Raw genomic sequence first — 16802 nt, forward strand, 5'->3', positions numbered from 1 at the left:
GTGATGCTGAGGGATTCTTGTTCGAAACTCTGGCCACTGACCTATGGGGTCCCTCAGGGTTCCTTTTTGTCCTCCATGCCGTTTAACATATACATTAAACCATTGGGAGAAGTCATTTGGAATTTTGGAGTGTAGTGCCATCTATATGTAGATGACACCCAACATTACTACTCCTTCCCACCTAAAGCCAAGAAAGCTGTCTTGACCCTAGGCCGGTCTATCATCAGGAATGAACTCGATGAGGGCAAACAAATTAAAACAGAGGTGTTTCTGATCAGTCGGAAGGCAGATCAGAGAATAGTGCTTCAGCTTGTGCTGGATGGGGTTTCACTCCTCCTGAAAACACAGGTCTGCAGTTTGAGGGTACTGCTGGATTAACCATTGAACCTGGAGGCCCAGGTTTTTGTGATGGCCAGGAGTGCCTTTGCACAATTAAAATTTGTACACTTTGCCCATTCTTTGAAGTGCAGGATCTGGCCATGACCTTACATTCCTTAGTCACATCCCATTTGGATTACTGTAATGTGCTCTATGTGGGGCTGCCTTTGAAGAGTGTTCAGAAACTTCATTTGGGCAAAATGCTGCAGCCAGGTTGGTAATGGGTTCTGGCTACAGGGAGTGGACAACCCCCTGTTTATGTAGGTCTAACATATATTGAAAACTTAAATTTAATGTAATAGGGTTGTAATCCTATTGCAGCTCAGAAATGTTGGTATTTGGATAATATTTTGGGATGAATTCTGGAACTTCCATTGCATTGACAAAATTGGGATTGGAGCACAGTGGCTTCTAATAGGTTTTGAGGAAGGGTGGAGGTAAAGTTCGCAACAAATTGATTTGAGCTAAGGTAACATTTTTATCTCTGCAACATTGTCCAATTTAGCTGAATGCTCCAACCAGTTATTATTATTCAGCACCCTAACCTGGAAACCTGTTTGATGGTCATGTGTATTGAAATCCTGTCTTAACATATTAAGCTTTTATATATTTTATAGATCTCCAGATAGTATCACATATGTACACAGCTGCTGGCCATGCTGGCTGTGGAATTCTGAGGTTTTGAGTAAACAAGCAAACAAGGAAATCCAAGTTCTGTATGTGCATGTGTGTGTGTGCACACACTCATACAATACAGATAGGCCTATATGTACAAGAATCCTCTAGGTCAGTGGTTCTCAACCTATGGATCCCTAGGTGTTTGGGCTTACAACTCCACAAAATCCTGGCCATTTTAGGTCATCCTACTTGCCTTCTTTTAACATTTCTTTAGTTAAGCACCTAAGATAGGGAGATTGCCTACTGCTTCATGGCTTCATTGGTGTGGTAGGAAAGGTCCTGAAAAACTGACTCAGACTATTGTCCCTAATTTCTTGATGAAGTGGTGGGGCATTTAAAGGAAGTTTGAATTCACTGTCAAATCAAAAGGGAGCATAAAAACACTTTAAAAACTTGTTATTTCTCTATAAATAAATAAATAAATAAAGATTATTATTATTATTATTATTATTATTATTATTATTACATCTTACCTTTCATTGCTCATTACTTTTCTTCTTAGGGGCTAAATGTAGACCTGCATGTGAAGGCTGAACAAATGTGAGTTGTGTTTCTTTGAAGATGAAGATTTTATTGTTCTTGCAAAATGCATTTGGAGACTGGATTTATAGCTGTGAGTTAAGAGAAACACATATATGAAGCAAGAGGGGGTTTTCCTATAGAAACTTTCCCTGCAGAAAAGACAAGCCATTATTTCATTTTAAAAGTGGCTCTGTTTTTTAGAGGTGCCACCAAAATGTGTATGAGAGAGTAGCCCAGCTATATATGTAGTTGTAATACATGTATATGATTCTACAGTACTATCTTTATATATTCAACATTCTTATACCATAGCCATGTATTTTTAAAAAAATGAATACAGAAGAGTCTCACTTATCCAACATAAACGGGCCGGCAGAACGTTGGATAAGCGAAAATGTTGGATAATAAGTAGGGATTAAGGAAAAGCCTATCAAACATTGAATTACGTTATGATTTTACAAATTAAGTACCAAAACATCATGTTTTATAACAAATCTACAGAAAAAGCAGTTCAATACACGGTAATGTTATGTAGTAATTACTGTATTTACAAATTTAACACCAAAACATCGCAATGTATTGAAACAACTGTGGATCCGGGCAGGAAGCAGATTGTGTTAGATAATATAGAACATTGGATGAGCAAAGGTTGGATAAGCGAGACTCTACTGTACCTTGGATCTTGACTTGTGATAAATCTGTTTTTATTTTTCTCTGGCAGTGTGTTTGATTGCCTTGATATTCCTGGTATCCAGAAAGAACATTTATTTATCATAGATGTGGAGATCTATGTAACACTCCAGTTTTAGAGATCCAATATTAATAGCTGTGTATCTCACACACTACTAAATACAGACCAAGAATGACAATGTCTCTTTATTGAAACAATCAGTGTATAAAATAATATACAAATGGCATGCTGCCATCAGTCAACATTATACCTCAGATTGTGTATTACAGATGTAGTCCAATGTTGTCTATCTTGGAATTGACTCTTGATGTTTTGACTCCTACTATGCAGAAATATTTCCTAACCATTTGTGGAAACACCAGGGATTAAATTAATGATTTTTCACATGAAAAAATTATGGTATACTACTGAGCTTACAGATTTTCCCTACATTTTGTTGATAGTTTACAGCTGTTGCTCAATATTAATACTGAAAAACTTGAGGCAGTACTTTTAAAAGATGTTGGAGACATGAAGGTGTATTTCTTTTATTGCTTTTTTCTAAATTAGGACAAAAGATCTTGATGTACGTCTTGGTTTTGATTTGTGTAAAGAAGAGCGAGAATTCTTGGAAAAAAGGAAGAAAATGGCATCTCGGACTCTAAAGAAGACACTGAAATTGAGAGAGGATCCTGATAAAAATGAGGTATGTAGTTGACCAGTGTTTGCTGAGGTATGTAAAGCTGTTGATCACAACTCAGTAGAAATAAAATAAATGAGCATTTTAAATTAAATGATGTCTTTTATGAAAATACAGCCAAACTTCCATGTTTGTGGGTTTGCCTGTTGTGAATTTGCTTTTTCATGGTTTGATTAAAAGGTTATAGGAATTTCTAGGTTGCACAATGTAATTCCGTGATCAGCTTGTGCTGGAAGTTTATTCTAGAGTCATCCTGTGGACCTGGAGTTTCCTAGAGATAAAACTTCTCTAAGAATCCCTAGGTCCTCCAGTACAATCTGGCAGATGGTGACCATAGAGCAGAGGTGGTGAACCACATAGCGCCTCTCTCCTGGCACACATGCTGTTGCCTGCCCTCACTTGCTCGCCTGCTCACCATTCCACCCCTGGTCACTCGTCCGCTTGCCCCTGCTTGCTCGCTTGCTTGCCTGCCCCCTTCACCCACTTCCACTCCCGCTCGCTTGCCTGCCCGCCCTCTCATCTGCCCTCTGCTCTCTCACCCACTCACCCTGTTCACCCCCTCAAGTAACCCCCCCCCCCAGCACTCGGTCTCTAAAAGGTTCACTATCACTGCCATAGAATAATGCTAGAGAAACTAGATATTCCTAGAGAGGTGTTATATCACATTTTAAAATGACAAGTCTATTATTTGCATTTTTTCACTTTTGTGGGGATCCTGTGTCCCTAACCTGTGCAAATATGGAGGGCTGGCTGTATTCAGAAACTCACAGTTAGTACAATAAAAATAGGAGTCAACATATGTCTGTAATAAATAACGTTCTGAATTTTGTTGATATGAATTCTGCCTTTCGTTTTTGTTTTTGTTTATGGTAAAGGTTCCTGTTGTAGCAGTTCTAGGATCTGGTGGTGGGATAAGAGCACTGACCGGATTGTATGGTAGTATGTTTGGGCTTCAGCAGCTAAATCTTCTGGATTGTATCACATATCTCAGTGGGGTCTCAGGCTCTTCATGGTAGGTTGTAATGGTAATTCTTGTTTCTTTGCAAGTGGCAGGGCTATGAGTTGGAGGTATAGAAATATACCTTGTGTTTTGGAAAAGTTAAAATAATATTGCTATTAATGATCCGATAAAACTGATAATTATCCAAAAGTACAGTTTGTGAGTACAAACTCACACAGTAAGTGAGTTTTACATTGAATAGCATCTATGTGTTCAAAGTAAAAACCTAAACACTTAATCCACATAAAATTTGGCACTTATTTATAATGGAAAATAATGCCTGGTTCAGAGTTTAGGAGTTACAGATATATACTAGAGTCACAATAGCAAGTGAAAAATATAGAGCAAGCAGTAGTGCAATACACAAATCTTTTGAGATATTTCTCTGAAGTCATCTTAATTCCATAATAGCATTATTGATCTCTTTGTTTACGAAACTTGAGAGAATTGTCCAAGGCTCTCCACCCAAGAAGTAACAATGTCTTTAACTCTCAGGCTCTTAGAAACCTGTTAATCAAATGAACTCGTATAAATTTTATGTAGCACTTGAATTTAATGAAGACATTTCATCTGTTGTGTTTGGAAAATCTTCTTAGGGGCATGTCAATGTTGTACCAAGACTCTGAATGGTCATGTAAAGATCTCAGAGATGCCATCATCAGTGCCAGGGATAAAATATCCAGCAGCAAAGTTGCAGCTTTTTCCTCTGAACGGCTGAAATATTACTTCCAAGAACTTAATGCAATGGAGAATGATGGAAGAAAGGTATCTTTCACTGACCTGTGGGGACTTATTGTAGAGTACTTCCTGCAGATGAAGGTAAGGCATTTTAAACCGAAACCATTTTTATTTACCATTTCAATCAATTTTACAATGCTTCAGATTTGTTTTTGTTGGATATATGTAAATTTCCTCACATATTAGGAAACATTAGTATACACATTTTTAAAAATCCCTGAAACACGTATAGGTTCTATTCACTTAAAAACAAAACTGATTTTCCAATGAATTGCTGGTATTGCGTAAAATAATGAAAACACAATCCGGAGGTCCTGGACAAGAATTGTACAAATATCATGGACTGCCAACAAGAAAAATAGTGGACCCAAGAGCAATTCAAGCTTGAGTTTTCCTTTCAACTCAGAATGACTACACCAGGGGTCCTCAAATTTTTTAAACAGAGGGCCAGGTCACAGTCTCTTAGACTGTTGGAGGGCCAGATTATAATTTGAAAAAAAACATGAATGAATTCCTATGCACACTGCACATATCTTATTTGTAGTGCAACCCCCCCCTTTAAAAACAATAAAATAATTAAAATGAAGAACAATTTTAACAAATAAAAATTTATTAGTATTTCAATGGGAAGTGTGGGCCTGCTTTTGGATTATGAGATAGGATTGTTGTTGTGTGTGCTTTGAAGTCGTTTCAGACTTAGGTTGACCCTGAGCGAGGGCCGGGTAAATGACCTTGGAGGGCCGCATCCGGCCCCCGGGCCTTAGTTTGAGGACCCCTGGACTACACTGTGGCTATAATGCATGAGATAACAAAACTGTTTGGAAATGATTACAATGCTTAGTAAAGTTGAAGAGTACTCTACAACTGGATAGACTCAATAAAGGAAGCCACAGCCTTGAGTGAGGCTGTTAATAAAGGCATTCTTGGCGGTCTCTCATTGATAAGGTGACCATAAATTGATAGTAGCAGTAAACGCAATGTGTTTGAAGTTAGGTACCTTGGAATTCTGATATGTTTTGTTTGCATATTTTAAAACACGTATACAGGCAGTTCCAGGGTAACAAACATCCATCTTACAAATGCCTTATAGTCAAGAACAGGGGTGCAATGACAGGAAATGAGAGAATTCTACCCCCAGAAGGGAAATTCACACCTGAAAGAGTTATCACGGGGAAAAGGTGCCTCCACACAAAATTTCTCACCAACCTTTTTTTCCAAAATTTTCAAAATTTTCAAATGTTTTTCACAGGGATAAATAGTGAGATGAAATCTCAACAGGTGCACATATAGCAAAACAAAATCCACAGGAGTGTTAACCCTTCTTTATGCTATCCTAAGCTAGAAAATATCTAGTTTTGACTAGAGTTACACTTAAAAAATATACCTGTTCTGACTTACATACAAATTTAACTTATGAACTTATGAACAAACCTACATAACCTATCTTGTTCATAACTTGGGAATCATCTGTACTACTTAAGATGCTATTTTAGAAGACTTTTGGACTAATCACAAGAAGTGTACCTGTGTATGTGGCTGCTTGCATGCAGAATCTACACTTAGAGAATTGATTCTATTCATGTGCATTCTTTTTTCTATTCAGGACCATCAGTCAAAACTATCTGACCAACAGGAAGCTGTGAAACAGGCACAGAATCCTTTCCCCATCTATGCCGCTGTTAATGTGATGCCCACTATTAGTGGTGATGAATTTGCAGGTACAGCAAGGCAGGTTTATTTGTCACTTTCAAAAATATGTAAATAGTGGCATTATTTTACAAGTAACTAGCTTGAGCAGTGGTGACACTTAAACTTTCACAGCAAGAATATTTATTTTGAGAGCCACAGCTCACAGAATCTCCTTGCCAGCATGACTTTTAATCAAAGACATACTTTTTCAAATTCCCCACATAGTGACATAAAAGACAAAAGTGAAGAAAGGAGGGAGGGAATAATAAAGACTGGGAAGAGAAAGGATTATCTGCTGGCAGAAAGCATAGCGGTTGTGAAATTCACATAGCCCTTGTTGGACCACTCACTGTTGACTGTTGGTTTCTGGGAGCTAGAACCAAACAGCATTTGGAGGCTGAGTTATTCTCACCTGTGTAGTGTAGAATAAGGTGTGATGGCTTTGTTTGTAGTTTAGTCCATATTATTTTACTGATTTTATATTATGTCCATATTATTTTACTGATTTTATATTATGTCCATATTATTTTACTGATTTTATATTATGTCCATGTTATTTTATATTTTGTCCATATTATTTTACTGATTTTATATTATGGCGTAGTGTCTTTACAGTAATTAACATGCTAATGCTGAACATGCAGACGGCATCTAAGTCAATCTTTTCAGTTGAATGGAAATATAACAATCTTCTTGACTTAAAGCAAGGCATGAAAACTATGTGTCCTTCCAGATGTTGTTGATCACCCAATCCCATCAATTCTAGTCAGTATAGCCAATGATGAGAGATGATGGGAGTCCCAGCACAAGTTGCCCTCTCCTAACAACGGTTTCCTGTATGGGGATGTTTTTTCCCTTCTTCTTAGAATGGATTGAGTTCACTCCCTTTGAGGTTGGATTTCGCAAGTATGGTGCTTTTGTCAGGACAGAAGATTTTGACAGTGAGTTCTTTATGGGGCGACTGATGAAGAGGCATCCTGAGCCAAGGATCTGCTACCTTCAGGGTATGAATTTTAGAATTTGGTGTGCAAAAAGGCAGAGTTGAATATTTTTGCATTTGAAATCCTGTTCATGCAACTGCTCTTCATAGCACTGTTGCTGTGATTTTGTTCCAAACTGGAAAAATGAATATTTACAGCCTGTAGGTAAGAGTAAAAATAGAATTTATATCAGATTGGAATCTTATCTTGAAAACTTGTTATGCAAAGTAGTTTTAGTGCTACATATGTTACTATAAAGTGCTGTAGGGTTTTGAGTGTTGAACACGGTCACTGGGAGACCAGGGTTTAAATCCCCATTCAACCATGAAAGCCCACTGGGTGACCTTGGATAAGTCACACTCTCTCAGCTTTAGAGGAATGCAGAGTCAAACCCCCTCTGAACAAATTCTTCCAGAAAAACCCCACGATTACTTCACGTTAGTGTTGCCATGAGTCAGATGTGACACGGCCACATGACAATAATGTTACTGCAGATTTTACTAATGTATGTTTAAAAGCAATGCTTCCTTGTTAGTCAATGTATTGCTTTTTTATGGTATCTAAAAAGGACCAGCTATGTTACTTAGTGTATTGTTATTGTTATATGCTTTTAAGTTGATTCTGACTTTTGGCGAACATCTCTTAGGATTTTCTTGGCAACATTTGTTCAGAGGATGTTTCTCTTTGCTTTCCTCTTAGGCTGAGAGATTGTGATTTGCCCAAATGTCACCCAATGGGCTTCCATAACTGAGAAACCCTGGTTTCTCAAAATCCTAGTTCAACACTCAAGCCACTGTACCACATTGGCACTTGTATCTAGTGTAATGTTTCTCAACCTTACTAATGCCGTGACCCCTTAATACAGTTCCTTTTGTTGTGACCCCCAATCATAAAATTATTTTCATTGCTACTTCATAACTGTAATTTTGCTACTGTTATGAATCGTAATGCAAATATGCAAGATGTATTTTCATTAACTGGACCAAATTTGGCACAAATACCTGATCCACCCAAATTTGAATACTTTTGTCATTTGGGAGCTGTAGTTGCTGGGATTTATAGTTGACCTACAATCAAAGAGCACTTTGAATTTCACCAGCAATTGAATTGAACCAAACTTGACACACAGAATTCCCATGACCAACAGAAAATACTGGAAGGGTATGGTGGGCATTGACCTTGAGTTTTGGAGTTGAAGTTCACCTACATCCAGAGAGCACTGTGGACTCAAACGGTGATGGATTTGGACCAAACTTGGCATGAGCCAAGTATGCCCAAATGTGAATACTAGTGGAGTTTGAAGAAAAAAGACCTTGACATTTGGGAGTTGTAGTTACTAGGATTTATAGTTCATCTGCAATCAAAGAGCATTCTGAACCCCACCAATGATAGAATTGGGCCAAACCTCCTACACAGAACCCCCATGACCAACAGAAAATACTGTGTTTTTGATGGTCTTTGGTGACCCCTCTGACACCCCCTGGTGCCTACCCCCAGGTTGAGAAATGCTGATCTAGTAGATTGTTACTTTTTGTTATTTTTTAAAAGCAACCCTGGGATAGATTAAGGATTGGAACAGAACTTAAAATGGTCCAGTCAAAGGCACTGTGGAATAACAGATTGGTACTCATGGTGTCTGGTTATTTTTGGATGCCAGGAGGAACAACCTACCGCTACTCAGTTGTTGTGTAATAAAAATATTGTTTCTTTTGGTTTCTCTTATTTTTTAAAATATTATGTTTATTTTATATGATGGACTTACGATGTTCCTAAGATGGGGTATTAATAAAGCTGGCAAAGAAGTGAGAGAAGTCAGTCTATGAAATGAAAAGAGCTTCCTTAAATTATGGGTAATTATGTTTGTGTTTGCTGATTGTTTCCTCCAGCCACCCAGGGAGTGCCTTTTAAAAGTATGTATGGGCAATTAGAAAAAAAAATAATTACATCAGTTAAGTGACCTAGTAGCCACATGTTGGACTATTTTCAAAGTTGTTACAAAAAGGAAGCCCATTAGATTACGCTTTCCAAACTCTGATCTAGCAAGAGCTTGGAAAGCTCGAGCAATACTCCTCTAACTGAATCTATGATTTGCAGATTTTATACCACATCTATGGGGAGCATTTATAGCATAACGCATATATTTTTGTTAGTAATTGTCAAATTGAAACTGAATCCAAGCAAGACAGAGGTGCTTCTGGTCAGTCAGAAGCAGATCAGAGAATAGGGATCCAGCTTGTGCTGGAATGGGGTCACACTCCCCCTGAAAACACAGGTCTGCAGTCTGGAGGTCCTCATGGACTCAGTGCTGAACCTGATACCTGTGGTGGTCAGAAGGGCCTTTACACAATTAAAACACAGTTATAACTGCACCCATTCTTTGAGAGACTGGATCTGGCTACGGTGGTACATGCCTTACTTACATCTTGTTTGAATTACTGTAACATGCTGTATGGAGGGCTGCCTCTGAAGAGTACTCGGAAACCTCAGCTGGTCTAAAGAGCTGCAGCCAGGTTGCTCACTGGGGCTGGCTACAGGGAGTGGACAACCCTCCTGTTGCAGCAACTCTACTGGCTGCCAGTTTGTTTCTGAGCACAATTCAAAGTGCTGGTTATGACCTTTAAAGCCCTAGACGGCTTGGGTCCAGGCTATTTGTCTGACCGCATCCACTTGTACGAACCTGTTCAGGCCTTAGATCTTTTGAAAAACCTTCAAGTTAGGTTTGAAAAGCCTTCAAGCTGGGATTGAAATCCTTCCTTATTTATTCTCCAGGGATATGGGGCAGTGCATTTGCTGCCAGTCTGGATGATGTCTTCTTGAAAGTGGTTGGATCAGGCCTGACATTTTTAGAATCTCTGGGTGATGTTATCAAAGTTATTGGTAAGTATTATTTAAGGAGTTATTTGATAGAAATGTCTGATTTTCTAAAACCTATAGTCTGGATTAGAATAAATATCTTTTTGTATGGCTGTTTTGTTTGATTCATAATTTTAGATGACTGTCGCCGATTCCATTTCCGGGATCCCATGAGACTGAAAACTCGTATGGTTATACCAGGTGGTCCCATGTTACAGTTTTTCCAGGATTTCTTCAAGTCTCGTTTTACTGCTGGGGAAACTTTCAATTTCATGCAAGGCTTGTATCTCCACAAGGATTACGTCAGCCTTAAAAACTTTGTGGCCTGGAAAGGTAATATCCTTCTGACAAAAAAAAAAAAAAAAATTACTATGCTGAATATCTTCAAACCAGAAGATGAAAACAAAAATTAATGTAAACATCAGCTTGTTAATTAAAGACCATAATATCTCCTCTGTAGTAGAGTTATGTCATATATATGGGGGCAGGAATGGTTTTTAAATGACATTTTACTGGGCATTTCATTCAGGAATATTTTAGGCTCCAATAAATGTCTCAACTGTTACCTTTGTTGTTATTGTGTGCCTTCAAGTTGATTCCAACTTACGGTGACCCTAACACAACCCTATCATGGGATTTTCAGGGGCGGAGAGTGTGTGACTTTCCCAAGGTCACCCAATGAGTTTCCACTGGGGAAACAAATCCCTGTGTCCAGAATCATAGTCCAGTTCTCAAACAACTACACCATGCTGGCTGTTATTTTTATGACTTCTAATCTAGCAGTATGGAAACATTTCATTTTTCCGCCCTCCTTCAGGCACCCACTTAGATGCATTCCCTAATCGGTTGACTCCAATGGAAGACAGTCTGTACCTAGTGGATGGAGGCTTCTCTATCAATTCACCTTTTCCTTTGATGCTCCAACCAGAAAGAGATGTTGATGTCATCCTGTCATTCAATTACTCTTGGGAAGCACCATTTGAGGTGAGGCAAGGATGTGTGAAGATGCTTCATAGGTCACAGATTCTTCACAGGCTCAGGCATTTTGAATAATGTGGAATGCAGAAGTTTGAGCAAGCACAAAACATAAAAACTCTCCCAGTTTTAAGTACTTGTAATTCATTCTGGTCCTGATAGAAGCAACTGATAAATATTTATAGTTATACTCTGTGAACTACAAAACCAAGGTGTGTGTGTGTGTGTGAGAGAGAGAGTTTCTGTTCTGGCTTGATTTTATCTAAGATATAGTTGGTTCTGTTCAATTAAGAAACAGAATTAATAGTAGAGTAAATATTATGATTGGAAGGAAAACTGAGACAGGTAGATAGAATCAATAGGATGTCTAAAACATCCCTTTCTTTCCTCTATGAATTTCTCTAGCACAAGAATGAGAAAATACAGGGGAAATCTTGATTGTTGTTTAATAACTCCCCTGCCCTTTACTGCAGATCCTAGAGTTGACTCAGAAATACTGTGAAGAACGTGACATTCCCTTCCCACAAATCAATGTGAGCAAAGAAGATGAAAAAAATCCTAAGGAATGCTATCTGTTTATGGATGTGGAGAATCCAAAAGTTCCCATTGTGCTTCACTTCCCCCTAATAAATGATACTTTCTGCAAATACAAAGCACCAGGTAAACATGTTTGGAAGCATCTACAGTTTAAAGTATCTTCCTGTTTTTCCATGTAGAATAATGGATTGGCTGAACATTTAGAACTTAGATATAGGTGCAGTCATTAGGCTGTTGTAGAGAACAGTCAAAGTTTTCTGTTTAGATGATAAGATGAACTGAATACACTTTTATGGGAATATCAGTTTTGGAGATCTATGGTAAGGATTGAATTTGCTCTTGCTTTGACATTTTTATAAAGCAAGAACCTTCCAGAATGCCTTGTCAGTGGTAAACGTGTAGACAGCCTTAGGCAGTGCATTTCTGAAGAAACCTGAAGGAAAATACTTACCCTGTGTATTTTTCTCCTTCTTTGGCTGTAGGTATAGAACGTGAATCAGAAGAAGAGAAACTGCTTGGTAATTTTGAAGTCGAGGCAAAAGACTCTCCTTACCGGACGCTGAACTTCACCTATGAATCCCATGAATTTGATAGACTGATAGACTTGAGTTGCTATAATGTATTAAATAACAAGGGTGCTATTTTGGATGCACTACGTTTAGGTTTAAGCAGACGAAAACGAAAAAGCAGGACACGAGCGCTTTCTTGAAAATAGGTCATAAATAGATGAGTGTTTTATGAATGGTTCAGGTAGGAAAAAAATGTGTAAATGATCCTATTGATGTGAATCGGCATTGCACTACTAAATACTCTTCAGACCTCAATGAATACTTGCATTTAGTTAGAAGGAAATTGGTTTATTCTTTCTCCTTTGACTGCTTCTTTGCAGTGAGCAGAGGACCCAGAGAAGAGGATATGCTAATAGTCTTCTAGTACTACAGGTCCAGAATGTCTTTACATATTCATTGGGATAAAGTGGGGTTTTTTTCTTATTAGGGATTTTATTTAATTTAGATAAAACGGTTTTGGTCTGAACAATTAGATGAGGTGGAAAACGTCTCATGGGCCATTTTTTTTAGCTTTATATTTCAGAAATTGTTAGTTGAATCAAAGTAAAAAGTCAGTCTTTTGTTGTTTGCTGAGTCTCCTATAAGTAAAATGTGGGGAAAACTGGGGCTACCAATAATCAGCATTGAGTTTGGACAAGAAAAAAATATTTGATTTAACATGCGATTGTAGCAAAACAACAATTTATCCTTTCAATTTAGTATTATAGTAAACATTTAAAGTCTCCTGCTTTAAATAGTAGGAGTGTCTTCTGGCCACTAGTCCTTTTGCTACTCATTTTCTTTTGTACTGTACTTTACCATTCTGTGATTTATTAAATGTGAGGGGCCATGCTGAAAAAAATGCACCTTTTTTCTTTGACCATCCCTGAAAAGGAGGTTGGTTGTCCAAGGGGGATATATAGCAAAGGCATCCCTTTTGAGCCATACTGGTAACTTGTGAAAGGTCTTTTAAAGGAACTCTGATGTGACTTCTCTTCTATATACTCTTTCACTATCTAAAAAGAAAACAAAAAACCATTTTCTTTTAAACTTGTTTTTATTGTTATTTTGTTAAACTGTCTTAATGATTGTGAACTCCAGAATTATGGCTGCTATTGATAGTTTCTGCTGGATTATAGGGTGCAATTACTATACCCTGAAGCAGAATTTTGGAAGAAGAAATAATGATTGTCTCCCGGGACTCAGATGATGTGGCAACACTGGTTCATCAGCAGAATGTTTTATTGTGAGCAATCAATGTATTTTTGAATGATCCAGACAAAAAAAAATCTTTGAAATTAACAGGAAATCAAACATAGTTTTATAAAAGGAAATTATTGTTATGCTTTTGTAAAGAGAAACACATTTGTAAAAATAATAAATACATGTTTTCTAGTAGTTGTGCTCTAATTTTGAACATCTGGTGCAATGTATTTACATTTAAAGAGCTGTATCACAAGAGTTTAATCTGCCCATTATATGCAGTCTTTTATGAGACATTAAGAAATATTTTGATGTCTAGTTTTTGATAGCCTGACCTGGAGTATTGTGTAAAATCTGGGCTGAAGATCTGGGGGCATTTTCGCCATGTTTTTATTTACTTCAGGTTGACTTCCTGTTTTAAATAGGCTTCTCCTGAGTCTAATATAGTCCAAGATGCCCAAAATGTGGTTAAAACATCCCAAAATGGTATTTTGGGGTAATTAAAAAAAATAAATTCATTAAGATGTCAACAGGTCATACTTTCATGACCTTTTCTTTATCATAAGGAACAACACAATATTTCCAAAGGAGGCATTTCTGGTAAGCACAACATGTAGGGAGGCATCACATTGTTATGACCTAATTTAAGCCATGACAAGCTGTTTCTGAATGTCTTCTTCAGCTGAAGGTCACTATGGCCAGTGGTTTTAGCTGGGAAGAGTAGATCTTAAAGCAAGTAAGCAAGCAGAACATGATGTTTTGATGACTACAAAAAGACTGAAGTTCAGTTGCCTACAATTAACTCCACACCTGGCTAATCCAAGATTTCAGGGTGCCTTCTAGCTACATGTTTTACCAAGACAAATTTGTTTTATCAGGTATGTTAATAAAGCCTTTCTTAAATATAGCTATGACTTCATCTTTGACAGTTAGAATATTGAATTCAGTAGAAGTTCTAATGGAATTCAACTAAACTAATAAAAGATGTTCTAGATCATTCCTTTCACTACTAGTTTCTCTAAAGGCTGTCATTCTGCTTTATGGTGTAAGACAAGGTTAACAATTTTTTTACTACAACCCATATCGTTATGACATTGCTGCTGTATTTTGTATTGTGACAACAGTGGATATTAGGTAAAGGTAAAGCTTTTCCCCTGACATTAAGTCCAGTCGTGTCCGAATTTGGGAGTTGATGCATCTCCATTTCTAAGCCGAAGAGCCGGGGTTGTCCGTAGACATCTCCATGGTCATGTGGCTGGCATGACTGCATTGAGCACCGTTACCTTCCTGCCGGAGTGGTACCTATTGATCTACTCTCATTTGCATGTTTTCGAACTGCTAGGTTGGCAGAAGTTGAGGCTAACAGCGGGAACTCATGCCGTTCCCCGGATTCGAACCTGCAACCTTTCATTTAGCAAGTTCAGCAGTTCAGCAACCCACTGCGCCACCGGGGGATCCATAAGTGGATATTATTATCATAAAATGTTTCTAAATTATAGTAGTTATGCTTTCCTGAGAGTTGAAAACACTTCTACTTGTACCAAATGAGTTTCTTGATTTTAGCTGTTGACCCACTCATTTCTGAAAAACAAAATCTGGATCTAAAGCAAGAATATGGTACACTTGTTGTCCAAATCAAGTCAAAAGTTCTTTATTATGCTTGCATACAGAAGCATTTAGGGTAGTTTGTATGAGTGAGGCAGGACTTGTTCTTCAAGGTTCTCTTGATAATATGTGCTTCTTTGTAAATTTAATATATACATAATGTAAATACCATAACATTTCATGACGGACAAGAAACTGGTGACTGAGGAGAACTGCCCACTCTCTCACCCATAGCCAATTTCTGTAGCAAAATGAAGAGTAGAGTGTTCTCTGTAAAAGAAGTATAGAGTGCCTAAAACAGGGATGATGTAATAGCAGGAGATAATAGAATTCACAAAATCCTTGTTATGTACTCTTTCATATATCATTTTAAGATAACTGAATAGGAGTGGCAGAATGGATACTGCAGTAATTACATATTAAAGCCGGTCATTCCTTTTTACACTTGAAAGTTAATGTCATACAGAACCACAAACTCAAATGTCTGTTATAATTGAAGACTGTCGTCCTTACATGAAAAACAACCTGATGTTTCCTTATACAGAGAGTATCATTTGACCATCAACCTCATCATATGAGGCTAGATTCAGTGGCAAATGCCGATCTAGCCCTGTCACCCACAGAGCTGGCTGGCTCCCATCAAATGACATCACGTAGACTCCGTGAGTGAAGAGGGGCAGAAGTGATGTTTTGCCACAGCCCTGGCAACATGGGAGGCTTCCCGTGTTGCCCTATCTATGGGGGGAAACCACACACACCACGCATGCTCCATGCTTCCCTCTATATGATTGCCCTACCTGTGAGGTGGGCAAAGAGGACAATGTGAGGTGTGGGCCATCGGATTCCCCATGACTCGCGGTGAAGTGAACCACTGCCTCCTGCCTCTGTCTGTCTGATGAAATGATAGGTAGGGATGTTTAAAATTGTCAGTTTCACTTCCCCACTCTCTTGAATTGTTTAAATATCAAGTTCTTTCTGCCCCAAATATGAAGTCTGTGAATTTTGATAAATTATTCAAAAACGAATTCAAACAAAAATCTCCCTCAGTTACATCATCCAAATTCAGTAGATACTTTTTTTTTTGATTGAGTGGACCACAATCTAATCATGTCATGTAACTGTTAAAGATGCAGCACTTGCAAAGTGACCCCAGTCCAGCTTTTCAAAGCATCCTTCAAAGAGATAAACATTCAAAACTCTGAGTTTGGAAAAACAAATTATGGCTTTTCCCATGACTTTTCCCCAATCCACAGATTCCTTCCACCCTGAATATGTAGAAATTTGTGGACTTTGGAAAATGCTGACAAATGTTTTCACCTTATTACAGAATGGTAGAGCAATTAACATTTCCTAGTTGAAATCATTTCTGCTTAGTGGTGGCTGTTGGCGCCCATCTAGAGAATGGTTAGTAACTCCATTCCAGGCATTAGGTGACTATAAAGGAGCTATCTGGTGCTGTATACATCCTGGAGAGAACATTCAGCACCACAGATAACTCCTATAATGTACTAATTAAAATTTGTTGTCGCTCACTGACATGGGAGTTACCAGACATCTAAGCTATTTTTTCATTAACCATCTATAGAACAGAAGTAAACAGCTCATGGTAGCTAACCTATCAAAACATTTGGTATGGGGAGAAGAATGAAACATATCTATTAATTCTCTATAGCTTCCTTGCTTTGTCCTTAATGCAGGCTCGGTATGTTCCTCAACCTGGATTCCC

At 38.0% G+C, this 16802-nt stretch overlaps 1 protein-coding gene across 1 annotated transcript in view; it reads left to right on the forward strand.

The window, feature by feature from the left end:
• PLA2G4F (phospholipase A2 group IVF) overlaps nucleotides 1-13666 on the forward strand; it is a 28247-nt gene extending 14581 nt beyond the window's left edge. Inside the window, exons 10-20 of the mRNA XM_060769726.2 lie at nucleotides 1559-1596; nucleotides 2819-2954; nucleotides 3824-3960; nucleotides 4545-4767; nucleotides 6290-6404; nucleotides 7242-7379; nucleotides 10125-10232; nucleotides 10347-10541; nucleotides 11026-11192; nucleotides 11657-11843; nucleotides 12203-13666. Of these exons, the coding sequence (XP_060625709.2) occupies nucleotides 1559-1596; nucleotides 2819-2954; nucleotides 3824-3960; nucleotides 4545-4767; nucleotides 6290-6404; nucleotides 7242-7379; nucleotides 10125-10232; nucleotides 10347-10541; nucleotides 11026-11192; nucleotides 11657-11843; nucleotides 12203-12429 (1671 nt within the window). The 3' untranslated portion in view covers nucleotides 12430-13666. The remainder of the gene's footprint in view (nucleotides 1-1558; nucleotides 1597-2818; nucleotides 2955-3823; nucleotides 3961-4544; nucleotides 4768-6289; nucleotides 6405-7241; nucleotides 7380-10124; nucleotides 10233-10346; nucleotides 10542-11025; nucleotides 11193-11656; nucleotides 11844-12202) is intronic.
• Nucleotides 13667-16802: the final 3136 nt, after the last annotated feature.

This window comes from Anolis sagrei, chromosome 1 (assembly GCF_037176765.1).
Source record: "Anolis sagrei isolate rAnoSag1 chromosome 1, rAnoSag1.mat, whole genome shotgun sequence".
Classification (NCBI taxonomy): domain Eukaryota; kingdom Metazoa; phylum Chordata; class Lepidosauria; order Squamata; family Dactyloidae; genus Anolis; species Anolis sagrei.